This window comes from Limulus polyphemus, unplaced genomic scaffold, assembly GCF_000517525.1.
Source record: "Limulus polyphemus unplaced genomic scaffold, Limulus_polyphemus-2.1.2 Scaffold1448, whole genome shotgun sequence".
Taxonomy (NCBI): Eukaryota; Metazoa; Arthropoda; class Merostomata; order Xiphosura; family Limulidae; genus Limulus; species Limulus polyphemus.
This window is the reverse complement of record NW_013667058.1, coordinates 76316-104028: the sequence shown is the minus strand read 5'-3', so window position 1 is coordinate 104028 and position 27713 is coordinate 76316. Positions and strand designations below refer to the sequence as shown.

At 30.8% G+C, this 27713-nt stretch overlaps 1 protein-coding gene across 5 annotated transcripts in view; it reads left to right on the top strand.

Moving 5' to 3' along the window:
• The window catches only part of LOC106463622 (protein sprint-like), an 88806-nt gene extending 71098 nt beyond the window's left edge, over window positions 1–17708 (top strand). For all 5 annotated transcript variants that reach the window (XM_022391165.1, XM_022391164.1, XM_022391161.1 and 2 more), the window contains 6 exons: window positions 321–452; window positions 1128–1182; window positions 2660–2886; window positions 5161–5296; window positions 9722–9796; window positions 11280–17708. In XM_022391165.1, coding sequence (XP_022246873.1) covers window positions 321–452; window positions 1128–1182; window positions 2660–2886; window positions 5161–5296; window positions 9722–9796; window positions 11280–11410 — 756 coding nt within the window. In that variant the 3' untranslated portion in view covers window positions 11411–17708. The remainder of the gene's footprint in view (window positions 1–320; window positions 453–1127; window positions 1183–2659; window positions 2887–5160; window positions 5297–9721; window positions 9797–11279) is intronic.
• The last annotated feature ends 10005 nt before the right edge of the window (window positions 17709–27713 follow it).

Below are 27713 nucleotides of genomic sequence, written 5' to 3'. Positions count from 1 at the left end.
TTTTAGACCCAAATACAGCTTAGTTACTATGCCTGATAAATTGTAATGGAATTCTGTGGTATTGATATAGTAATTCATGATTTTTTGTTATTTCAAAATGCATTTATAAAACCTAAAGTAAGAGATTTAATTGTTTAGGCTAAGCAAATACATCAGTTAAGTGAATTTATATGTTCTAAAATCCTAAGTCAAGCTTCATGGATAAAATGATTTCTAGTATTGTTTCAGCAGTCTGAAAACACTTGTAAATGTATTTCATGATGTGTTTTTTTAATATTTAATATCAACTTTAACATCCATATTCAACATTGTATTTTCAGGATGAATTGCAGCCACCAGACTCAACTGGCCTTGACATTGTAAAGACTTATTTTAAGCGTATGGAAAATGAACATTCTCCCTTAAGAAAACTTGAAAACTTACTTGGAGCAATGTCCAGTATTTGCAATAATGTAAGCTGTTGTTTATTTAATTATTTTTGTTTATCTTGTTATAATGAGATCAAGAATTACTTTATTATTGATTTATTTTAAAACTATGTCCTGCATTTGCAATCATAAAATAACTTTCTTAGAGCTTAATGTTTATTGTTCAGTACAGTTGTACATTTTTACAGTGTACAAATAAAGAAGCCTTCTATTTAACCATAGGGCCAGAGGTGGGCTAGTGATTAACATGCTTGAACTGTGAATTTGGGTGTTCATTGTTCATGTTCTAATGCTGTATAAATGTGCTTCACACTACAAGAGTGACTGACTGTTAAAACCTACTATTCGGTTAAACAAGAGCAACCCAAGAGTTTTTGGTGGGTGCTGTTGACTTCCTTGTGTAGCTTTACACAAAAATAGTATAACAAGCCCTTTCTTAACCATAAATAATGTATTAAAAAATATTATGCCAATAGCTGCTTTACTATTTAATTTTAAAAGATGTGTTGATATTATGTGAAGATCATTGTGAATAACAGCAAAATAAACTGCTTGATAGTAAGTCTTGACAGTAACATTTACTATCACCAGAACACAAAACAGAAGACCTTTAGGTTTTTATTCTGTGTGAACTCTTCATAACTTTTAGGTTTTATGGATTGTTGATCATCATTTGAAAGAATGTTTATTTTCTGATAGGTACATGGTAATAGAAAATCTCAAGGAAATGACCATGCTTCCCTTGGTGCTGATGGTAAGCCGTGTTTGTTTAATATATTAATAAAGTCTTTTGTTATTATTCTGTTCAATATGTTCTGGTCAATTTTATTCCAGAAACAGGTGTGTAGAAATAGTTTTTGGTTTGCTTTTGCTATTCCTGAACTACAGTTTTTATTGATGTTAGAACAAGAAATTAAACAGATTTTAGATTCCTTAGCATCCTTGGAACATAATGTTGCTAATATTACCAGATACTTGCCCAACTGCTGACTATTCTTCAGACTTTGACAATAATTACAGAACATAAACTCAACACTTGCCCATCTGTTGACTATACTTCAGACTTGTACAGTAACCACAAAACATAAACTGTTATTATAAATATTAGTGAGCACTTGCCCATCTGTTGACTATACTTCAGACTTTGACAGTAACCACAGATCATAAATTAGTATTATAAATATTAGTGAGCACTTGCCCATAGGTGATGGTTATGTTCCAAACTATGACTGTAGCTACAGCAGCATGCAGTAAACAAAACATATTTAAAATACTGTTGTCTGCTATTTTTACTGGGAACTTGTGTTGGGCTAGTAAAAATGTGACATCAATTCCAGTTTTATTATGTAGTAATTTTACACACATTATTACTAAATTAATGCTCCACATTCTAAACATAAGGTCTGTTGATCATAAAAAAACATGAACTTGCAGTATAAATATTGCTGAACAAGTGCCTGAATGTTGAACTTACTTCAAACTGTGATAGTAATCAACTGCAGAACATTCAATGATGCTACTAATGTGACCAAACACTTGCCTGACTTATAGATATTCCACAAACATTGAAGATAGCAGATCATTGTAAATCAACACACTGAATATTTTTCTGTTAACTGTATAATAAACTTTAGGTTGTGTAATATCAACACACTTAACACTTGTCTAGCTGTTGACAATATTCTAAACTGTGAAGCTTATACATTTAAAACTAACATTTAACACTTGTCTAGCTGTTGACAATATTCTAAACTGTGAAGCTTATACATTTAAAACTAACATTTAACACTTGTCTAGCTGTTGACAATATTCTAAACTGTGAAGCTTATACATTTAAAACTAACATTTAACACTTGTCTAGCTGTTGACAATATTCTAAACTGTGAAGCTTATACATTTAAAACTAACATTTAACACTTGTCTAGTTGTTCACTGTTTTCTAAACAATGTTTATATTACACAGAAAATTTGTAATAGTAGTTTTGTTTAACTATAACTATACTTAAGTCAAACTAATTGAGTATAGCCTCATAGTGTTTCACTCCTGTAGATGAAATTGCTGTTAATTAGATATTCACATATATTTCTACTGCAAAGCCACTTGTTACTCTTCATTCATTTGTTTAACTTGTTTAAAGAATCAGTAATGGTTACAGTATACAACTGTTAAGTGAAAATATTATAAGGATAGAAAAAAATCAACTGTGATAACTTTTTTGAATTTTTCTTAGACTTTCTTCCAATATTCATCTATGTACTTGCACAGTGTGAGCTCATCTCTGCGGAGATTGAAGCTAATTACATGTGGGGATTGTTACACAGTTCCTGGCACTCGGGAGAGGGTGGATACTACCTTACCACTCTCAGTGGTGCTGTTCATGCCATTAAGCAGTTGCAGCTTGAATCCAAAAGGATTCTGAGAAAACCTGCTATTTCATTTTTCAGTCCAATAAAACAAGTAAGAAGCATTTTTTACAGATATCTTAATTAATATTAAAGTTATCCGTGGGAAGCTGACCAATTTATTTTTTTAAATACTAGTTACTCCATAAAGATGTCATAGACTGAAAAGTGACAAAGCTCAAAGAAGTTGAAATATTACAGCAACTGAAGCAGTATAGTAATTTTAATGACATGAATATTTTGAATATCTCGAAGGAAGAAACTTGTTTTGAACAAGTTTAAAATGTTCATAGTCTTTAAATACTGATAGTCAATCATAAGTCTATGATAATGATTATTTCAGGTAAAACATTTTTTAATCTACTGGTTATTTTTTGTAACATCTTTTTATGTAATTTTGTGTTTTTGCTGGCAAATAATTGCTTTGGTAAGAACATTGTACATGTTTTTAAAAGGAATATTTTTTGTTTTTTAGTGGACATTTAAATTTTTTTAAACGAAATCCAAAACTGTGAAAAAAATATTTAAACACTTTTGGTGCATGTTTAATATTCAAACTGGTCTCATTAGAAATGAAAATACTTAATAGCAGTAAAAGGTATAAGTGGAACAGTGACTAGTTTTTATGAGTTTCATATATTTGTTTGTTTTTTCTATAAAAATGTATTTTATTAAAGCCAACTCTTTTTCTCTAAATGGAAAGTATAAATTTAATTTTCTTGTTTATTTTAATTAAAAATTAAGTTATGGAATGAGTTATCCCAGATTTATGGGTGAATTAGTGATTTTATCTTTTTTGAAGAGGGACATTTTTATATTCCAATCTGTCCAGCAGTGATGGAATGATTGTAGTATGTTTCAGGATTCCTTCTTCGAAAACCTTGTACTTTTTTTTATATATATTTTGGTAGACTGTGTACAAATTAACGTGTCAAGACTGAAGATCAAGGCTAAACTCCTATAATTATTGCAGTGCATCTCACATCAATCCAAGGTCAAAAACAAATTCAGCCAATGTTATTTTCTCAAGAAGACTCGCATACATGCTTATTTCTTTCACATCTTTGGTCATCTTTAGCTTCCTTAAAATAACTTACTAAAGCTTCATAGTCTTCCTACACTACTGAAACTGATATGACGGTTGAAGCATCCAATAGTTGAACTTCAAGGAGACTTGCACAGATTTGTAGTTACCTTGAATATTTTGGTGATGCATGGTACAATACACATAATTTATCCATGAAAGATTTAAATCTGTTTATTCTTCAAACACCTTGTACAGCATCTGCAATGGAGAGGTCTAATCTATGATTGGCACAGTGCCAGTTAAGAATTGACAGGAACATATCTTTTAACAATGCTTGTATGCCACTGTGTGATCAAAATCATTGAATGAATGGTTTTTATTGGCAACTTTGTAGGCTGTTCGAAATATCTTGGCAATTAGTTCTTGGTGGTAAGCCATAACTTTTATACATATATTTTTAGTGCCTCCTTTTGTGCTTCTAAAACCAATTTCAAAACAGCTTTATGGGCTGAACTTTCTTTACGGTAAAATATTTTCTTAGATAAAGATGTTAATTGTTGTTTTTGTGTATCTTCATTGTGGGTAATTTTGATATTGGCCCATTTATTTTCAGATTTGCAGACCCATTTGTTTTTTCAACTCCAAGCACTCCAACATTTTCATACACTGCATAGCCAAGTTTCATTCTTTTTACTATCAGGCAGTTCAATAAATCTGAGTATGTCACTATCATTAACATGTACACATGGTGATATATCGGTAATCTTTGCATCACATTCTGCAATCTTCTAATTCTTTATTGCATTACTTGAAGTTTACATTATCTGATACTCATCTTCACTAACTATAGCTGAACTAGATTCATCCAGCTTTCTTTAGTACAGGAAAAGAAAAATGAACTTGTTTTTTGGCTCATTTCAAAACGAGTGTACCAGATTAGTAAAATGTAAACATAGGCTTCAAAATTGAAGATGACAACCATATGAATACAAATGTAATCAAAAATGAAACAGCAACAAAAAAAAAAGTTTACAGAATACACTCTGTTTATCAGCTCTCGACCAACTTGGAGAGTGAATTGAGTCTACAAGAAACAAATGTATACTTTTGCCAAACTATTGCTAATACTCTCTCTCTCTTTATATATATATATATATTGTTAATTTTACTTGAATATCCAGTCTCACCCCTAGTTGGCAGTAACACAGTTGATGATATGAGTACTATATATGTTAGAAATAAAAGCACTTTTCTAAAGTATTGATATATTTCATAGCTCAGTAACAATTTTTGAATTTTCAGCCTGAGGAAAAAATACGTTTACCGAGTGTTGGTGATCTGCAGAGTTGCATGAAGATCTTGTTTCCTGAGGAGAGTAGTGGAGACATTCGCTACAAGACGCTGCCTGTAAAACCTAATATGACTACTAGAGAAGTTTGTAAGTCATTACTTTGTATTATCGCTTATGAATATAATAAAAACTGTTAGTTTTTTCAATATATTTTTATTCTTTTCACTAGAATTTTCAATTGAGTATTAATCTTTATTGTAATGGATGAATCAGTTTTAATAACTGACTTACTCAAATTTTATTTCTATAATATATGTATATATGTTTTATACTTAAAGGGTCTTGTTCAACTGTTAAGTCTTTGTTAACTGATTTTATATAGGATTTAGTTAAAAGTACTTTCTTCTTGTAGTTTCTAAATATTTATTTCATTTTTTTTTAAAACTATTAATATAATTGTGTGGATTTGCTTTTCAAATCTTTAAGTTTTCATACTGAACTTAATGCTTTTGTTTCTTTACATATTACTAAATCAGTATGAATCATTCCATTTACATTTTAAAATTTGTAAAACCCATTTTTCAGTAATTAATCACTGAAAAATGTTTAAATTGTGTTCAGGTGATTTTGTCTAAGGTGACACCAAATCATAATGTACAAAAATGAATATTAAAAAAAAAAGGAATATTTTGAAATATATTCAAAATTTGGTTAGGAAGCAAGACAGTGTATCAACTATAAACTTCTGTTTAAAAAAATAAAATCCTGGATTACATACCAAAAATTAGTCTAAAATGGATTAAAAATTGGTTAAAAAGATTGAGAAACCTTTTTATTTTATTGAATTAAATGTTTGTATATTTTGCTATGAAAGTTGAGGCATGGAAATAAGGTCTGCATTAGCATGATTTTGTTATATTTAGGCATATAGATCTCAAGAATTATCAAAGTAATAAGATTTGTCCAATAAACTCTGACAAATGTTCTAAGATCTGTGGGGACCTCTGCAACTGAAACTGCATGTACCTTGGCTTTTGTCATTTCAAAGTGCAATTCAAGCTGGTAGTGAGGTAGTTACAGTATTGTCATGAGTGCCACCCAGCTGCAGTAATTTAGAACAGTGTTTGCAACTAATACCACACACATGGTAAAGATGTGCAATGTCTCTAAAATTTCAGAGGGGTGAAGCATGGTACTATATCCTAAGTGTCTGTAGTTTTAAAATGTTTTTGATGATACTTTGCATAATTATTGCAAGACACTTAAAATCACAACTGAAACTTAGTACATATATTTTATTAGATAAAGCTTTGGGGGAAAAAAAGAGTCAAGCAGACTTATTTCTATTTGCCGAATTAATTCTAATTATGGTTTTCATGAAAGCTTGTTTGAAATGAAACATTTGTATGCATTTCAAAGTTCGGAGTAGATTGTGATTACATGTTAGTAAGGTGTAGACTGTAAAATCTCTTCATCCTCGACTATGAGTAAATTTTTATCTTCACAATTTTGTACTGCTTAAATGAAATTGAAAATTAAAGAATGTTAGAATACATAAATAAAAATACACTGAAATAAAAAGGAAAGTAGTATTGTATTAATGGTTGTGATTTGTATAAATACTTTTGTAAATAACTGTCTAATACACAAACCATCATTATGGCTTAGTTTGTGTGTCTCAGTGCACTTGGCATTTATATGAATTCATATTCCATATAAAGATGATTCAAATGGTATAATTAAAATAATTAATTTTTAATTTTTTGTATATGTGATAAACCTGTTGTATGGCTTGTTTTATTGTATTTTAAAAGAAAATTACTAAATAAAATAGTTTGAAACTTTAGATGAACTTCTGCAAATTAAGTAGCTTCTAAGACTCTTATTATTATACATGATATTTGTATGAATTTGCAGCTTTAAAAATCCAAAAAGATTTCCTTATGATATTTTTTAAAGAAGTAATCAGAAATACTTACCTCTGTCACAGACTTGGATTATTATGAATTCCTATATCCATTTAAAATATTTTACCAAGTTCTCTTTATGAAGCTGTAAACTTACTTTATTTAAAATTAGAAACACACTGCATGCACTTTAACAGTATTTACAATTAATGGTGTATGATACAATGAAAATAACTTTTATATCAAAATTATAAGCAAGCCTACTTTTATCTTAAATTGTTAATCAGAAGGTTTCATTTAATATATGTATTTAGTTTAAACCCATTTTCTATTCTTTTATATATAAAATATTTTACATTTCTTTTTCTTGATTTTTTTATGCCCCTGAAGAAGAAAGGTCCACCTTTTGAAAGTGCTTGGGTCAAGGGCCATATCATCACATTTGTTGACTCACATTCAAAATTTTATTGAACTACTATTTTATGAATGTGTGTCAATAAGTTTGGTATCAAACTGTAGATTATAATTCTAGTTTTAGTATTATACATTATTTAATTTCTTAATTTAATAGTAAATATTAAAAAGAAAAACCCCTAAATATCAATTTTTGTGTGTCACATGGTATGTTGAATGCAGCATTGGTTCATATTGGATGTCTGTGATGTCCATAGTTTCTTATGAATTAGATATTCAAATTACCGATGTTGATAAGCTAGAATATAAAATATGAACCTCCTATATTTTCTATTTTCTGAGATATTAATATATTTATCAAATCAACTTGAAAGCTCAAAATGGCCCTCTAGTGACTTTCTCAGCTTCTTTAAAGTATTTTTGTGGCAAACTCGTTCTTGTCATGTCAGATTCTGAGCAGTAAGGTAAGGCATTAATAAGCTCGAAATTTCATATTTTGTTAGACCCAAATACAGCTTAGTTACTAAGCTTGATAAATTATAGTAGAATTCTGTGGTATTGATATTGTAATTTATGGGTTTTTTTTATTTCAAAATGTATATATTAAATCTAAAAATAATTATTTCCTTTCACATCCTCCTCATGCAAAATTTGATGAGGCTTAGCATCCTACGGCAAATGAGTACAAAGTTCGTAACTAGAAAAGATAATTGTGTGCTATACTTCTTTATTTACTGTTCTATGTTTTAAGAAAAAATGACTGAAATTTAAGAACTTGTTAAATAGTAATAATGTATATGTGTATATAATGTATTGTAACCAAAAAGTGATGGTATTTGACAAAATACTGGTCCACTAGAACACAACCAAAACAGGTCACTTTGTAAAGACCAGTTTTATATTCTTGGATATGGTAGCGTGAGTGCATATGTGGCACGTCATTGCTCCTTCTGTAATGCTAGCCAGGCACAGTTGAAAGGTCAATATAATAAAATTTAAACTAAATGTCCGTGTTTTTGTGTTATTATTTGAGGTAATTCTAGAACAAAAAAAGTATAATCTATATTTATTTCTTAATTTTTAATGGTGGTTATGAGATTGGTCAAATCAACCGAACCTGTACAAAGATTCAATAGTGAAAATATAAATTTTTTTCTTTTAAAAATGTTTGATAATTATCTGGAAGTTATAAAGATTTTGCATGTGAAATTTGAAAATTTCTGATGCATAAGAGTATTTCCAATCTTAAAATCAAAATTACATTGCATGTTGAATAGTCAACATTTAAAAAGAAAAAGGCATGAGAAAAACATTACTTAAAATATCTTAAAAATTAATAAAGAAATCTGATATTTTGCGTATGAAAGCCTTGTAGTGTTTACTGATAATCTGCAAAATTTTGTGCAGATTGTTTACTAATTTAGAAGTTATAGCATAAAAACTATATCAAACACAAAAGGGGTTACAAGGTTGATCCCAGGGGTCAATCCAGTGCTGAGAAAGTTAAGCAAATTTTAAAAAAGAAAATTCTACTAACAACATATTACCAATTTAAGATTTTATCACTTTATTCCAGTCTACACGAGTCTCTGCTTAACTGGAAGCTATGTTGAGAAACATTGATTGGCTGAAGTCGATAAAATTACAGTTGTCTTAAAGTTACAAGGGTCAGATTAGTGTTATTTTACTATAAATTATTTTAAATTTTACCCATAGCGGGTTATGAGTGTTATGTTATTCTAAGAAAAAAATATAATAAAATTCACAAACACCTAATGTTTATGTTTGGAGCTTGTTGAAATCATTCCAAAATCAAAATTTGCAATCTAAGAAAAAATTATAGGTATGAAATTAGATAAATAAAACTTATTTTATTACATAAGTTTCAAGTCTTAAAATATTTGTTTTTAATGTGTGAAAAATTGAATACAAGTCTATTTTCTATAATTTTTTTTCTGATGCAATGAAGCAATTTTTCCCTTGGTACAGGGTGCACTCTTCCAGTTCTGGTGGAGTTAAGAAAAATATTTAGGTGAAAGACTGTAATTTGTGTGAATAGATATAATAAACATTGCACACTTGTTTAGATGTTATTTGACCTGCTAACTCATATCTTCCATGAAATAGAAACATTATCTCCAGAAAAACAGATGAATGAATTCCTATAAAACTGTTATAATAATTATATTTCTTTTTTTTTTTTCTAAACAATATTTAAAATCAAGTTATACTTTTGATTTATTTTTTATAGGCAGAATGGCAGCTTCAAAATTCTGTGTCACTAACCCACAAGACTATGGCTTATTTAAGTTAGTTGGAGAAGTAGGTAAGTACCAATATTTTCATCATAACATAATTATCTTGTAACCTATACACTGAACTGGAAGTTACTTGGTTTGACATTATAAATAATGTATTCTAATTTCTTTACATAATTCTGAAGTTGCAAATAAAAGAATGTTGTCCAACTATAAAGTTTTACTTTGGTTTGTGAATAACATTTGAGCTTATTGTTTTTGATTGTGAGTCATACTGAAGGTTTGTGCACATGAACTTGTGTGACCTACATTCATATCAAGGGCTAGTTATATTTTGAAAAATGTGTTCATGTTTGTATTAATTTTGCTTTTAAGTAAGGCTGATTATGGTCTGTGCAGAAAGTTGTAATCTCGTACTAATGGACAAGTAAAATTACCTGGCAAAACATAAACATTTGATTTTATCTTTAATCTTTATATAATGCTCTGTTTAACAAATTCTCTCTTTCTGAGCATATTAATAAAATCTATATTTAGAAAATAAGAATTAAAGATGTTAAAACACAAGAGATAATTGTTTTTTAATATTTGAAAGCATGGAATGAGGCCATTTATGGTTCCAGTGTGTAGTGTGCCTGGACTGTGAACCTCAACGTTCATGGTTTACATCTTGCACTTTGAGGCTGTTGGTGTGCTCTAAGAGTGAATATTAAATCCCAACATTTAGTTAGATAACAATATTCCAAGTATTTGCAGTTGGTGCTGTTGACTAGCATGTGTGTGTATGTATATATACATATATAACCCTTTTTTCCATCATCGCCCTACCTCCAGTCTTTGTAATACATTTCAATCAGTTTCTAACAGTGTCCAAACCAGTAAAACAACAACAACAGATATTAGTATTGATTATTCCAGTAAATATTTTCCAAATACATCATAAACGTGTGGGGAAATTATAATGTGATTTGGTGTCAACCTTCTCAGTTTCTCTTAGTATTTTACTTGGTGTTTTTAATAATCATAAAATATATTAGAAATTAAAATTGTAGTGGTATATTTTGAATCATTATTACTAGATTTTATATTTGAACAGTAAGCATGATTGATTAAACTTTTCATTTCAATCAGTGATTGGTATAAGTTAATTGTTAAGCCTGGATTCACTTGATACATTTAGAATAACGAGCCTTATCATGAATATTTGAAGAGTCTGAGGGAAAAAATTCAAACTACACAAGTAAACTAGTCTGTAGAGTTAAAAAAAAAAAGTGACAAGTGAAATTAAAATAACAAAAATATGTTTATTAAGTTCAGTGTAAGCTTAGAGTTCAATAAATGGGCCTGATTTTAATGTTCAATTGTGAAATAGGTTAAATTCAAGATGTTAAATTAACATTTGAGGATACATATTCTGAAAACCATCTAGTCTGTATAGTACGTTTGAAGTTAGCTGAACAGAGAAATGGTTGGGGTTAAATGAACTCATTATAGGCTTGAAATAAAGAAGCATCACAAGGTGTTAAACAGCATCTGTATGTTTATTTCTAGAAACCAAGCTAGAAGGAGGTGAATGTCCACAGACAGTGAAAGATGAGGGAGTGGTTAGTGGTCAGGAAAGTTTGTTTATATACAGACGCTGTGATGGCAAATTTGTGTGGCCTTGCTGGTCAAAGTTTTAAGGAGTTCTGTGAGCCTGTTACTTAATACATTAAGAAATGCTCAAAATATTGATATTTTGCTAGTTTGTTGGACTGGTTTTCATGTAACCATTGTATAATAGATTTTTATCTATGTTTGTGATAACTAATAGCTTAACAGTAACTGACATTTGTAATTTCATGCTGGTGTAAGTAACTGTATTAACTTGTTATACATGACTACTAGGTTTACTTGCAACAGTTTATACATTAAAATTATCTGTCTCTCTAAAATACTTCATGGTAAAGTACATCATATCTTTCTGTACTCTATTATCATACATGTTAGTTTACAATAGCTAATGAAGTGACCAGCTGAAAACACTAGTTTTGAGCAGTGTTAGCTCTCATGTCAGATGCATGTACATTTCTTATTTTGAATATGAAACTTGATAGAAATAGTCAGCTATATGCTGAACAATCTCAAATCACACTTTTTGAAGTGAAAGAGAGCTTAAAGATGGGTTTTATGTACTAACAACAATATATAAAAGTGTAATATGTAGCTTATTGAATGTTTTATGGTTAATTTTTGTATTAGATTCTATTTCTATTTGAACCTGACATTATACATTATCTTCAGATGTGAAAAAAATATTTTTTTATTCCTTTGTATGATACTTTTTCCTAGAACATTAACTAGGTGTATGTACTTACTCTTTAATCTTGACATAAAAGTATGTTATCTCAAATATATATATGATGATAGTAGTTGAAACCTTGGAAAAACAACAAAATGTGAAACATGGCTTGATGGTTAAATAAAAAAAAAACTTTTTAAAAGTTTATCAGCATTACTTTGAATAAGATGATAAGGATAATTAACAGCAACAAACACTTATCTGAGATGTACAGTTTTTGTAGTTTTTTATGTTTTCAAAATTAGCAAGATAATTGAATTGGTGATCCAAGTTTAAAATGTTTCAACCTGGGTAGTAAGTTTCTTTCACTTTAAAATCATGCCATGTCTCAAGTCATGTGGAACTTTAGTAAGTTTATGATTCAATGAACATTTTGTTTAAAAATAATGGAGAACAAATTGTCTTAAGCAACAAATATACATTAATAGTACTTTAGTGGATTATTATAAACTTTTATGTAGGAAAATAATGTGCATTTCTATTTTTTTACATTTTGATATTGGCAGCTAAAGTGATGACAGTACACTAGCTCAAAGTAAAAGCAAATTAAATTTGAAACAGGTTTCTAAATCCCTCACCAAGGCTGTTCACAGTTTATCTTAACAATTTATCTAAAGCAGTTCACTTCTTTCCAGTAAGGCATTTAATCTTTTTTTATATAATAATTTATGCTTTTGATGTAAATAAAAGACTTAAGCTAGTACTGCAAGCGGAAACTGGTTCAAAACTGTTCTGTTAGCTCATTGCTTATTTTTTCCATCTAAAGGGTATAGGAAAAATGAATTTTCAGAAATTAAAACGCAATAGATCCATTCTGTAAAAAGGAGATCAAACTAATCTTACCCAATAATGAGTGTTTTTGTTTTGTTTGATTCAGATCATTTCCAGAATAATAATAATTATCATATTAGCAAACAAAAAAGAGAATCTTCTTTTATGCATATGTTTTGCAGTTTTGGTAGCTTCTACAGGAAAATGGCAAAATAATATAAGCCTTTCCTGAAAGACTGTTTAGATTTTACCAAAGATTTATTAATCTACAACAAACTTAGTTTTTGTATACACTAGTCTTTTAATGTTGAAATCATGTAATAGGACAACCACAGACAAGAACTCTCTAAAATGAGTTGAAGCTGATATTGCTAACAACATTAGATTAAAAGATCGTATATAACTTCAATATCGGCGAGAATAAAAATTAACGATACTGCTATTCTGTAAGAAAAATTGTGTATGCTACTGATGATAAAAACTAAATAGGTTAACAGAGGTAAAGACTATTTTCTGCAACTATTTTTGTAAAATTGTTTGAAAGCATTGTGATATGAACTTGGAAAACCATTCTGCATTGTTCCAGTTATTGTAATAGTATTAGTTTGCATCTTTATAAATCAACCACATGCTTCTTTTTTAATAGCTGGTTTTTGTTGTTGTTGCAGAGATAAAAGTTAATAGGTTAGTGCTGAGATACTGCTTTAAGCTTTTTTTTTTACATTGTCGCAAAGTTGATGCATATGTTGGAATTCCTGTTTTAGGACAGTAATGACTAATCGTAGATCTGATCTGCTTTCAGTGAAAGGTTTTGAGAGTATATTTTGCTTGCTGTTGATTTTGAGAGTCAGAAATTGTACATTTGAATCAAACTTGTTAGTGCAGTTCCAAAGCATATTCTAATTGGATGTTTTTAAGAATTATTACTTTTACTGTTAGTATATGTTTATTAAAAGTTTTGTTTGTAAAGGTCTAAAAGATTGGTGGAAAGACTTAGAAGTGTGATGATAATATATATGGAGATAGTACCAAACATACTTAAAATTATAAGGTATAATCAGAATCAGCTTGAATTATCTAAAAAATTAATAAAATTGTTTTATTAGTTTTTTATTTATAAACATTTTTAGCTTGTATGAAATTACTAATAGCTTAGTGTATTGAAAGAATATGCTTTTGTGAATAATGTGTAGTGTGCCTAATTTTATAGAATGAATTACTTTTTCAAATGTGTAAATAACTCCATGCTCTCTCTTTCTAGACATTGGTAAGGTAATTACTTCATTATTTTTTATAGAATAACTTGTGATTTTTGCTTTCAAAATTGAACAGTTGAAGAATATATATATATAAAGTTTTGTGACATTATTCTTTTAACATTATCATACTGTATCTTGAAATGGTTATGGGTAACTATTAACCCTTTAATTGCGTAATTAAATTTTGGGTTGGTTCTCGAAAAGTGTCGGTTATCCATTAGAAAATTAAATTTAGAATTTGATATTTTTCTAGACCATTTTCATTATCAAAATCTACTAGTTGTGCTTTTACTCGGTGATGTACAGTACTAAAGCGGAAAATTCCTTGATAAGACGTACGAGTATCTTGGTTGCGATACTGTGGGATAAATCTGCTTGTCGCACCAAATGGCGATAAATGTCAAGTTGGGTTATAGCATCCAAAGGGTTAAAATATTTTTTCCCAATCTCATCTCTTGTTAGTGCCAACATTGTTCCTTTCAATGAAACTAGACTGGAAATGGTATGTTTATCCAAAAGATAGTTTTACAAACAGAATCAATAAAAAAAATTAATGTACGAGATATCTGATTGTTTTTTGTGGTTATGGTTGTTGCAAAGAATATAGGGATAAAATTTGAAACTAATCTTCTTTTTTTTAGTTGGTGCTTTGAATGTTGTTATTTTTATGCCTATTCTGTTTTGCATAGTTTTTTTCTCAAATGCCAACTTTTGAGTATTTTTATGTATATTTGTGTATAAGCTTTTTTTGTAAATTGATTTGCCTCTCTGTTTAGCTTAAAGTTGGTAAAATAGTTTTCAGACCAACCATTGTTGTATAAAAAAATACAAACTTTTGTTTTTTTAGTAGATAACTTTGTGTAAATTTCTGTACGTCAGGTCCTTGATAAGACTATAGTATATAACCTGGGAAAGAAAGTTAAAACTCTTGTGTTATTAACATTTGTTATATTTTTCTAGTATGTTAAGCGTTCTTTAAAAAAAAGTTAGGTTCTCAGTTATTATACTTTTCTTTAGACTTCTTGATAAGTTAGATTTGAGAATTAATGAAGTGAAATATCATTATACTTAATTAAAACATTGCCAAAGAATTTCAATATACCTTTGTTCTTTGTAAAACAACTAAGACTTTTATGAAAAATAAACCATATCTTAACACTAGAGCTGTTTTAACATACAGAGTATTTTCTGTTCCAGGTTGGTAACTCACAATGCTTGTATTTACTTAGTAGACACACTTTTCTGGGCCAAACTGATCAATAAATGTTATATGCTGTATCGCATATTTAACTGTACCATAGTTACACTGACTTAACATTCCCTGTTATATTAGATTACTGTAGTAAAATGCTCTTTCCTTTCTTCATGTAAAGCAACACAAAGCTTACACGTGATAGTGTCTGAGAACCTTAATTTTTTTTTTTTTTTCTGTTTGGCTTTGTTACAATCACATGTTATTGATTTCTCTCTTGGTCGGGTTTCCTCTTCATGTTCAGCAAAGTTTTGAAACAAAGTACTTATTGTGTATTTGCACTCCATGTTGGTGGTTTGTCATTATAATAAAACACAGATATAGTACTCCAAATGATGATTTTGGTTTGTTCAGCAACATTGTCTACATAGTTTCTGTTAAATTTGTGAGTTAAAAGTTAACAAAAATATAAATTGTTTGGCAAATTAATTAAAAACTACAAAAAAAAGTTACTTTAAGATGAAATGTTAGTTTAATAATTTTGAGTTTCTAAATGTTTAATATTGACTTATTTCCTTCCTTTATCTGTTTTTTCTGTATTTTAGGCTTACAATCAATTTTAAAACCAGTTTACTTGGTGCAAATTCCAAGAAAGTACTAACATCCTTTGCTTCTGTGAACAAGTTGCAAAGTCTAATATAAATGGTCTTAAATGCTGGACAGTTAAGCTTTCTTAGTTTAAACTACAAAAATTGGTATGTATTGTTTGAAACACAGTAGTACTTAATTTTATTTTAACAAACCAGCACATAACTGATTTCACCAAAGATCCATGCAGTTGTTTTGCAGTTTTCAGATATGATAAGTAGTTTTTAACACTTCAGTGATGTGATGTAATAGAAAGCTTCAATAGATAGACATTTATGCCAGCTGAAGTTAATATGATCAAGATGTTTATTATAGCTTCTTTATTATAACTAACATTAGTTATATTCCTAGTAAAGATGTTTTATTGATATCTTAGACTTGAATATGTTCACATCTATTTAAAGAATACTAACTATATCTATAATTAAAATTTTTCGTAATAAATGAATTTTAAAATATTTGTAATTTTTGAAGTTAAAAGACTCAGTCATATTAGGATTTATTATTTATTTTCACTAATATCAAAATATTCAAGATTTGTAATGTGTGTAAATGTCAGTGAAACAGCTACACATTTATGTTTACTAACATAAATAATGTGTGTATATTTCATTTCTTGTCTGAGTAATTATCAAGAACAGAATATTTCATACTGCCCCACTCTTGGGATTGCAATACTACTATTTCATAGAACTGCTAAACCTGTGGTAACATTTAAAATAATCTAACCTGCAAGAGTTGTATATCATTACACTGTTGCTCAGTGATACTTGTGATAAGTAAAAAAAAGGTCTGAAAATAATACTGTGGATAGTTAAATATGTTTTGCTATAATTATTTGAATAATATTGAACTGCATGTAAACTGTCACTGTAAAACAAATTATATTTTCCTGGACTGAAATTTTATGCAAAATGTTTTGACTTTCATAATAATTAGCTTCAGCCTTTAAGATATTTAAAAATGGTCCACTCCAGAAAGTATTCTTCTGAAAGTGATAATTATCATAAATATTCCATGCTTTGTGTTTATTCATTGTGCTATTAATTGTGTAATTTGGACAGTAAGAACTATACACAAGTGACACTGAAGAATACTTTAGCATTTATCTTAGTGTATCTTCTCTAATTGTGTTTAACTAGTTCCATCTATGTTAGTGGTAGTCAGTTTATGCATTTATGTGGATGATCCTTTCTAAAAAGATTGTATTCTAAATTATTTCCATAACTGTGAGTTAAACTAAGTGCTAATATAACAATATTAAATGAGAATGATAATTAAAGTGAAAAAACAATTATCAGAAATGTATTTATATAAGAGATTTTAAAAACTTGTACAATTTAGTAACCATCAATGTTGTATGTTACTGATAGAAGCAAAAAACTAACAAAAATATTAAAATAAGCCATTTCACATTATTTTATTGTTAATTATTACAATTAAACATTCCTTTTATGTTTTTATTTGGAACATGTTAGTATTTTCAAGTCATCTCCAAAGGATATAATTTTCTACTAAAAAGGAACTAACAGTTTTTTTTTATTTTATGTTAACCATAGAATTACTACTAAAATATTTTTGTTTTTAGAATTATCTCATTTATTAAAAAAGTTATTGATCAGAATTTGAGCTTTGTTTTTATTTTTATGTGAAAGATGTAATAGATTTACAGGAGACCTTGTAGCTAAATTATGAAGGTATATGTCCAGTCAGTAACAGTTGTAGAAATGTCTTCCTGTGTGGATAATTAATATAAAAGTTTATGCAGTTCTTGTGTCAAAAATGTCATCACTTTTTTAAAATTTCCAATGTGGTTGTAATGAAAATTACTTTGTAATCAAAACAAGCTAACTGTAGAGATCATAACTAAAAATCAACCCAGTAATGAGCATAACTAATTAAATCCTACATTCCTACATATAAAACTTAGAATAAATTGTTTCATCAGTTAGGCACTATCACTGCTAACAATATTTTCAGCCATAATCCTGATAATATCTCATGAGCTTGGAGAGCAAGATTTTTCATCCATGTAGTAAGCTGACAGTGCAAATTAAACATAATAAAAAAATATATATATTAAACAGTCTAACCAATACTGTTAATGAAAGAAAATCACATTAAAGAAAAAATATTGTCATTAGTATACATTATTTATGGAACACACAAAACTTTAGCCAGAGTAAAGTAATATTTAACTTAACATATGTAATAATGATAATATAAAAAAAAAGAGGGAGAGATACAGAAAACTAGAGGGAAAATGTTTTAATGACTGGATAAAAAGTTTATGTAAAATTCAATGTAATAAAATATTATTACACAAGAATAACAAAACAAAAGTATTCTTAATAATTTTTAATGAAGTATGAAATATTGTTATATGGATGTCAATTAATCTTGTTAAATTTGCAATATTTTAGTTATTCATGTTTGATAAGTATTTGGCTGAGTTCTTAATTAAATAAGAAGAAATAATTAATAAATGAGTGATTATTCTTATAGCTATTTTTGTTTAGTTCTGTATACACTTGGAATGCTACTGATTGTTTATTGTAATGTCTACAATAAAATCAGCCCCCCAGTGGCACAGCAATATGTCTGCGGACTTACAACACTAGAATCCGGGTTTCGATACAGGTGGTGAGCGGAGCACAGATAGCCCATTGTGTAGCTTTGTGCTTAATTACAAACAAACCATAAAGAAGAAAATCAGGTTCAACTAATTCAATGTTGGAATTCAGTGTATTAAGTCAGTTGAAATATTGATGTTAATTAGTTGTAGAGCATAAGACAAACAATCAGATTCATTTCTGCTGATTGTAATGGTATTATTGCAGCTTTAAATACACTAAGGTCTGTATATTGTCTGACAGTTTCTAAGACTTTACATGTTTAATGAAGAACAAGGATGTATGAGGTGGTATTTTTGCCCACCCTTCCAACCTCTTTATTTACATATACAGTGTTAATCTTATTCCACAAGTTTGAAACCCAAAAAAAAATAACCAGAAAATTACTTTTAATCTTTTTGTAAAGAAATTTTACACTTCAAATTTTGCCAGAAGTGTTCATTACACTTTCAGCCCTTCTCTGATTCATCAGAAGTGTTGGCAATGATTATCACAATATCCTAAATTTATTTGTTTGACATATCTTGCGAATCAGTGTTTCTTACACAATGTTTGAGTTCCAGAAACCATGGTAGATGTGTGATGCAGGTAACACTAGGCTAACAAAGGTGTCATTATGACTGTCTTGCTGAATCCTTGCACAGAAAAGACGCTCCTTTTACTGCTTACCCTTATGTCAAACAGTTAATCCTCAGTAGACATTCTTTAGTGTATGTTACCTTGTGCTTCAGCTGCCATACACTTAGTGTTGTTGGTTAAGACTCGTAATATAGGTAAATTAATATGTAGAACTATACACAGACTTTTCTCTAACGTTAAAATACTTTTATTTGTGAGCTTTTGGCCCTCTTACCAGAGCCTTCATTGGGCAACAACATACATTGTTGCCTGATGAAGGTTCCAGTAAGAGGGCCTTAAAGCTCGAAAGTAAAAAGTGTTTTAATGCAGAGAAAATTCCAAGTATAATTCTACATACCCTTAGTGTATTCAAGTGTAAACATTCTTCAGACAACTGTGGAAAGTTCAGAGCTGAATCACACACTTCTGTCTTTTCTCACGTTTACTTCTTTCTATGCTAAATCATGTAAGGTTATTTCACTATTATGAACATACAACTTGCAATAACAGAATCATCTTCTGTGTTTATTATGAAAACATACTGATAGCAGTTAAAAGAGTGCTGTCAGTTTTCACATATTTTCCTATAAAAGGAACCTGCAGTTGGTAAATACCATTTCTAGTAGTTTCCAGTGTCTTAAGTGACAATTTTATGATCCTATCACCATTTTTGTGACAGATATTGAAAGATTGAATCTTTCTTAAAATGCTTCTCGTACCTCACGTTTGGTTATTCATGTTTAGTTTATGAAGGAAGTCCAATACATCTATAATTCCTCTATCACTACAGTCACATCATTTATTTTACCCAGTTGCAGTGATTTTCACCTAATTTTGGAATATATGATGAGTAATTGTAGTGAAACGGTGATGCAACATTCTGTCAGTTCTTGATCCACATCTTGTACCAGTGAATACAACCATCATTGGTTTGACAAGTTGCTGAGGCTTATGCATACAGTAATATTGCCTTTGAAATCCATACTTGACATTTTTCTGAATACAGATACATATGTGGCCTTTACAATTCTCTCAAAAGCTGTTGTGCAAGATGTATATGGTTTGATATCAGTTCTTGGTGTCTGAGCCCAAATCCTAGGTACAACAGATACTCATAATTCTGTTGGATAATCTCCAAATCAATTCTTACAAATTTTACATTAGTATTCCTCAAAGTTGAAATTCTGGAAGACAGGTAATCAAACTGAAACTTGGTTAGTCTATTCAAATTAAAAGTATTCACCATCAGGCTGCTTGTAACACCTATAAAAAATTAATTCCACCCAATCATTTTGTGGCTACAGATGTGTTATCATTTGGTACGGTCTTTCATCTTTAAATCTATCTTGTGACACGATTCAAGTACAAACTGTTTTCTGTCCAGATAAAATTTCCAGCTCCAGGCTTTTTCAGGAATGTTCCATGCCTAACAAATACTTGAGTTTATGTTTTTTTACGACAGTTAGCTGAGTATGTTTTGGAACCACAACATATCATGACTGCTGCTTGTTGACATGATATCCAGTCTTAAACACACAAGAAAGAAATATGGGGAGGATAAAGTAGCCTGAATTACTTCTGTCAGTTTTACTGTCATCTATAGAGGGATCATCAGGTGCATTTTATTTAAAATAACATTGCTGTTGATAGCATTTGTTACAAATGACATCATCTTCAGCAGGAGTTTTTCATTCTTTATTTGAAGGTGTTTTACTTCACCGTCATGTAGTCCTGATATGGACCTTCTCCTCTTAGGACCAATCTTCACATGAATATCTTGCTAACATCACTTTAGGTTGAGCCTTATAAACTATTCAGTTACCAGCGTGACAAGGCACTATTGGCCTCATGACTACAAGTCTATATTTGAGTAAGGTAATTGCGATTGACTCTAATGAGTAATTTGCAATTTCACTGACTCATATGTAGGATGTACATAAGACTAGTGTTGACTTGTTCATTCGTTAGTAATTGTATCACAAAAAATTTAAATGTTTTGATGAAATATTGCAAAAGCCAGATCTTGACACTTTAGCATCAACAATCATTTTTATGACAAAATAGCTAATGCCATCTTTAAACAATAACTTTTGTCATATAATGATAAAAACATACTGAAGAAAAGTTGTTTAAAGATGGTAGTGCCCATATAAAAGCACGCATGTACAAATTAGAACAAATTACCTTAAACTGAGTGAAATTGCACAAGTGGCCCTACATAGTATTTGATAGGCATGAAAAAAGAAAAGGATGTGGCAATTATGAAAAACTTTATTTCTACAAATTTAACTGGCATCTTGGTGTCATTAATTCATTAATTAATTTTTAAAGCAATTGTCAAACAATATTTTACAGAATAAAAAATTCAACATGAATAATGTTGACTATTTCTTAGCATAAGTGAATAAAAAATACTTCCAACATTTTGTGTAATGGACCTTTATGACAAAAAAAATTATTTATTATTATTTAGGTTTAACTGTCCTATAGTGAATGTGTTATTTTTATCCAGAATTTGTTTAATAAAATAGTAAAGCTTGCATTAATTAAGCTAAAATTCCATAAACAAAGTTTCTAAACATGTTTTAAATAGGAGTAATGAAGCATTTGTTTGTTGCTGCCATTGGTCAAGTTTTCAAAGACAATATATATTAGGATCAATTGTATTCCTCACTACTATTGGTATCTCTGTGGTTTCAATCTTGCATCCTTTGATTGCTTGAATTGATCTTGTTCCACATATCATAATTAATAAACTTGTATGTCATAATAAATCATGTCGAAATAGTTAAATGCTATATAATATTGTAACATTACTCCTAGTCATGAGCAAACTTTTGAACAACTCATTTTATTATCTGTCTCTAATATTTATTTAGGATTCTTGGCACTGTATTCCTATAAGGTTTTATTGTTTGTAAAAAAGACCATGCTTTTCATTTTGCTTGTTAAAATGGATTAGGATTTATATAAGGGAATAATGGTTGGTTAATTACAAATGTGAAATGTTCAATAAATTCTGAGCAAGTCTTATTTTTTCATTTTGTATTTGAGAAATTACTATTGCAGGTAAAAAACAAAACATTATTATAATGGTGACAAATGCTAGTACAAATTATTTTTATAATGATATACAAATCTAAAAAAAATAGTTTTAGTAATCTATCTCAGTGGTAGCCTATAAGTCTAAAATAGAACACTGCAGGTCATCTATCTCAGCATGCCATCTCGGTAATATCCTGAAATTCTGATACCATTACTTACCTCCTCTCATACTTACAGCTGTTCTCGATTTGGCTGTCCTCTAGTGCGCAAATTTTTGCTCGCCACTAGCCTCGAAACTCCCACTTAATTTCAGAAAAGCCGATTTGATCATCAGTTAATAAAATAATGTGAGCGATAATACAGTGTCAGACTATTGTTTTGTTGCATGAAAACAAGCATAGTTTCAATATTTTAGTAAGAACTTGTTCTAAATTGATGAATAAAACAATATAATTGTAGCTATTGAATGAAAATAATGATTAACTTTTGTTCACATTTAAATATGTGTATTTGACACTGTCACTGACATTTTATAGGGCTAGAATCGTTTCCTCGGGTGTTTCAACTACTGGCTGGTTGAAACATTTTATTATTTTCAGTGCTCACTAGGTTCTCATGGATTGCAGTGTGATTGTTTTGAACCAGCTGAACACACTTGAAATGGCACCTGGTTTGTAGACTAAGCTTAGCTAAATGGGACATGGTGGAGAGTTTAAAACTTGACTCAACATAAAAAAGTTATAAAATGGGAATATATTTAGACAAATTTCTAAATGAAGGTCAGAATTATTAAAAAACTTTACTAAACATAGGCCTATGTATCTAATTACAGATACATAGATGTAATGCGCGAAGTGGTAGTCATGCCACAACTCCTTTTTCCAGTTTCTACTGATCCCGTCTGAATGCATAAAGCCATTTTCTAGACAATTCCAGATTTGAAGGCCATGAATGACCACCTCTCTTAGAACATCCAGGCACACGACAAGTCGTTTGAGGCATTTTTTAGCTATTATATTTATGAAACATCTAGAAAGCACGATAACAAGGGAAGACAAATAATATAAACATTCGGATCTGACTACAGACAAGGGCTGCATCGCCTTCTACTAGTAAAATTAGCACGGTACCATTGTTCAACAGCCCGTCACAACGGGTGCGGCGGAGGAAGTGTCAGCCATAGTTCTTCGGGATATACTTCTTTCATGCGGGCTGAGGGATCTACAAGCAATTTTGCTATTACCTGAGGACTTAGATCAGGATGATGCAGACTTGGACAGCCTTCTACCCCCTCTTTTGCTGTGCAGGCACATTTTCAGCCTGTTTAAGCACCTAAACTCAGTTACCAATTTTATGGTATGTTCTGTTTGGTCTTTGTCACCCGTGTCATTTGATCTCTCCCCTTCCTTATTAACTGTAGTACCTAGTTCTGAGTTTTGTCAGGACTCTCCCTCTTTTTCCTCACACCTCCTGCCTTATCCTTTCTCCTAATCCATTTCCTCCCTCAAGCTCCCACTTCCTACCAGTATCTCACAGAAGCAGTTCAAGACAGGCTTCTCCTGTGCTTCCTGAATTCTATTCCCGACTTTTTGTTATTCTCAAAAAGAAAGGGGATTGGCGTCCTGTTATCAATCTCTAACATTTTAAACACTTCTTTGACGTGCTTTGGTTCACCATGAAAACCTACTTGTCTCTCATATGGCTTTTCTTCCAGGACTTTGAATGACGAGATTCGGAAGTGTCCAATGCTTACCTTCAAATGCCTATTGCTTGGGCTACACGCCATTTACATTTCATCCACGAGGATCACGTTTATCAATTCTGAGCTCTTCCTTTTGGGCTGGCATTGGCACCCTACGTTTTCTGTCTAGTGGTCTGGTTGTTTGCCCATTTCCTACATTTTTGTGGGCTTAATTTCTATCATTATATGGACGACTGGCTTCTTCTAACTCCATGCTTTGCAGCCTTCCTCACACACACACGACTTCTCCACAGAGAAGATGCTCTGGTGGGTTTGATTATGAAGGTGGATACGTGTGTTATCCACCCCATTTAATATCTTGTTAATCTATAGGTGTTTTTCAACTCACATCTCAATTGAGCCCAGCTTTCTCCTCTTTGTCTGTGAGTCATGGAGTTTTTAGTTCAGAGGGTACTATCAGAACCTTCTCCCCGTGTGAGAGGTTCTGTCTCTTTTGGAGACTTAAACATAACTGGAGGCTATTATCCCTCTGGGCTGTGAACTCCTTGCTGTTCATGGGGCAATGGCTCATTTTCTGACATCTCTGCAGGGCATGATAGTTATGGTTCATTCTGCCAACTCGACAGTTATCTCTTACATTAGCAGTCAAGGGGCACTTGATTATGTTCCCGCACTCTAGATCTCTTCTGTGCTCACAGACATCAAATTCGTTTGCTGGCTTGCCACATACCAGGCACCTCCAATCTTGTCATGGTTTGTCTGCCCTTTCAGACAAGATTCTATCCACAGGTATTCCAAAGGTTATGTTTTCAGTTGGATACTTCACAACTGGATCTATTTGCCACTCATTTGAATGTCAAGCTTCCTCTCTTTCGGTCTCCAGTTCCACATCCTTTGGTTTTAGCCATGGATGCATTCAGCCAGGATTGGAAGGTTCTTTTCCTTTATGCATAGTCCTGAATATGCAATGTGGATCAATTTGCGAAGCCACGTCGTTAAGGTAACTGGGAATAAATCGCGGTAAACCAAAGGATCCTAATGATTAAATAGTTCATTTCTAGTACTTCAAACGGAGATAGTGCGAGCTACATAACTCCCGAGGCCCTTACAGGACAACAAATGAATGGAGTCCAAGCGGTCGTAAAGGTGAGAAATATCCTGCAAATGAATTGGTGACAAGGATTTATTCCCTTCCCTGGCTGCCAGAGTTGTTAGAAGGAAGGATCTATCCAGGTATAGCAGGACATAAGTAGAATGATAAAAGAGTTCTGCGCACATGCAGTGTCAACAACTCGGACCGAAGCCTGCAACAACAAAAAATACACTTTAAGACAAAAATTATAAATCGAACATGAGGCTAAAGGCTCGAAGGGATGATGAGACAAAGTATGTAATACAATCTTAATATTTCAGTTAGGTAATTGAAAAGGCCTTTTGGTATGAAGGATGCGAAAAGATTTGAGTAGGCAGGATATAATGGGGACTCAAAAAGCTTCCTATGTTTAGAACACCACCGAAAAATGGCCTCTTTTGTGTAAAGGACTGCATTACTTCCAAGCATGAAGTTTGAGCTTCAGAATGTCGGTGTAAAAATGTTTGATCGAGGTTGTCTCCACAGAGATGGCCCCAACTCTCCATGTTAACTGTTTTACCTGTGTAGGTAGCTTAGATGGACAATGTGTAATAGGGAGAAATGTAGTTAAAATTTGAAAACAAGGTTTTTTTTGAATTATTCAATCTAAAATGGCAGAAATTCAAATCCAAATTGGCAGAGGAAGTACAAGTACAACCAACATACAAGTTAATGATACTTCTTTCTGAAATAATACATATGAATATATTACATAATACTTGATTTTAAACTTGTAGTATCGTTTATTTATCTTTGAAAGTTGCTTACTCTTTATTGACATATGGCAAGTGAAAAAGTAATGTGGAGAGTTAAGACCTTCTCCTTCCCCATAACCGTATTTACTACAAGAAATGGACCTACTAACAAGTGTTAATTTTTTATTCAATGCATCACATAAATCCGATTAGTTATTATCATATTTTTGTAACAATTATAACATATTGGGGGTTGAGTAAATTATATATATATATGATTTCGAATATTAAAATCACTAATTCGTGTGACAACCACTGTTCATATTAGCTCACGTGGAATGATGTATCAAAACTACATTTTCACATTATTTAGTATAATCGATAGCATTATGCACTAAAATTGATTACTTTGGAAATTGTATGTAATGGCCCAATCCGAGGTAAAATATTCATCGAATCCAATCACGAAGATGTGTTCAGATAGAGGATTAAGAATTTCTCGATGGAGATACCCAACGTCATGAGAAAACAAAGTAACATGGAACAACTAGAAGCACTAGAACTATCCAGAAAGAGGCCTACAACAAGTTGTACCTCAGCCATAATAAATAATGTGGCGATTTGTAGCAGACGACAGTCCACGACCACAAAGAAGGTCAGTGGGAAAAGTCGTCCATATGTCCAAGGCAATAGTACACAATACGAAGGATCTCTGTCTAGAAAAGTACTACGATGCCCGTATACACAAGTTGTTTCCTTAATTCAATACATTACGTTGTGTGTATGCAGTATTTATAGTTAAAATGGCTGAAGATCCAATCTCATAGCATTATATTTTTTAAAAATTTCTAGGGGACATGCCCCCCACACCCCTAGAAATGGCATGTTTTGCACACATTGTTTAGCTGTAGCAATGGCCTGCCCATTTAAAACTTGCTTCCTACGTCAATGTTTTATCATCAAAGCTACTGGAAAATCTCAGAAACGAAGTCGATATGTTGAATGATGAAAATCCATATTTACAATTATTAAATTAAATATATATGTAAAGTATTTATTTTTATTAGAGCAGTACACTTCAACCTTCTGTCTGCAAGGATTATTACTATTAAACGGTTATTTCTCAGGGTAATATGATTTCCTCAAATAGTACTAAGTAGATCCACTTTACAAAGGGAAGATCGGTAGGATTAATCACGAAATAATGCTCAATTTAACTAAACTCACTGAGTTTAAGGTAAGAAATACAGAGACTTGACAACGCGATGCGTAATACCAAACTAAAATAACATTTATTTATCAACAAAGACAAAAAACAGTGTGCGTACTTGCGTTTGATACTGGACTAGTGGATCATGTAAACTTTTTTTTTATGTCAATCAACTCGCTTGAGATCCCGTGTAAATTGTTTAAACGCAAAGTTTATTACTTAATAAGAAAGGTTGTAAATACCCATAGTGACTAGCGCTACCACATGACTGGTCATTTTAATTTAAAATATGGAAAGCTGTAATCTCGAAATATTGCCTACATGTCGTATACGTTATTGCACAAAATGTAGTATTACAGCAATGCATAACAGCATGGACAGAAAGGGGAAACGACAGATAGAACAAAGTCAGCTTACTGGTTTTCTGGACCATACGTTATGCAAAAACTTCATAGACTTACAATAAACGAAGAAATGTGAAAATTATAACATCAAAATGAGAAGGTACAAAACGCATGCCATGCTCCATACCACACTTGTTTTATAGTATTTATAGCCTCAATGACACCGGAAAAGAACAATACCGTTCTTTTTTTTTCTCACAAAAATATAATTGCAGTTTGCTGTAAAAAGGAAAACTAACTCATAACACTAAATTACTTATAGTCAAATCAATTCTCAAAGAATGGTGGCTGCAATAAGATTATTTAAGAAGGAAAAAAAAACATTTACTGTTAAG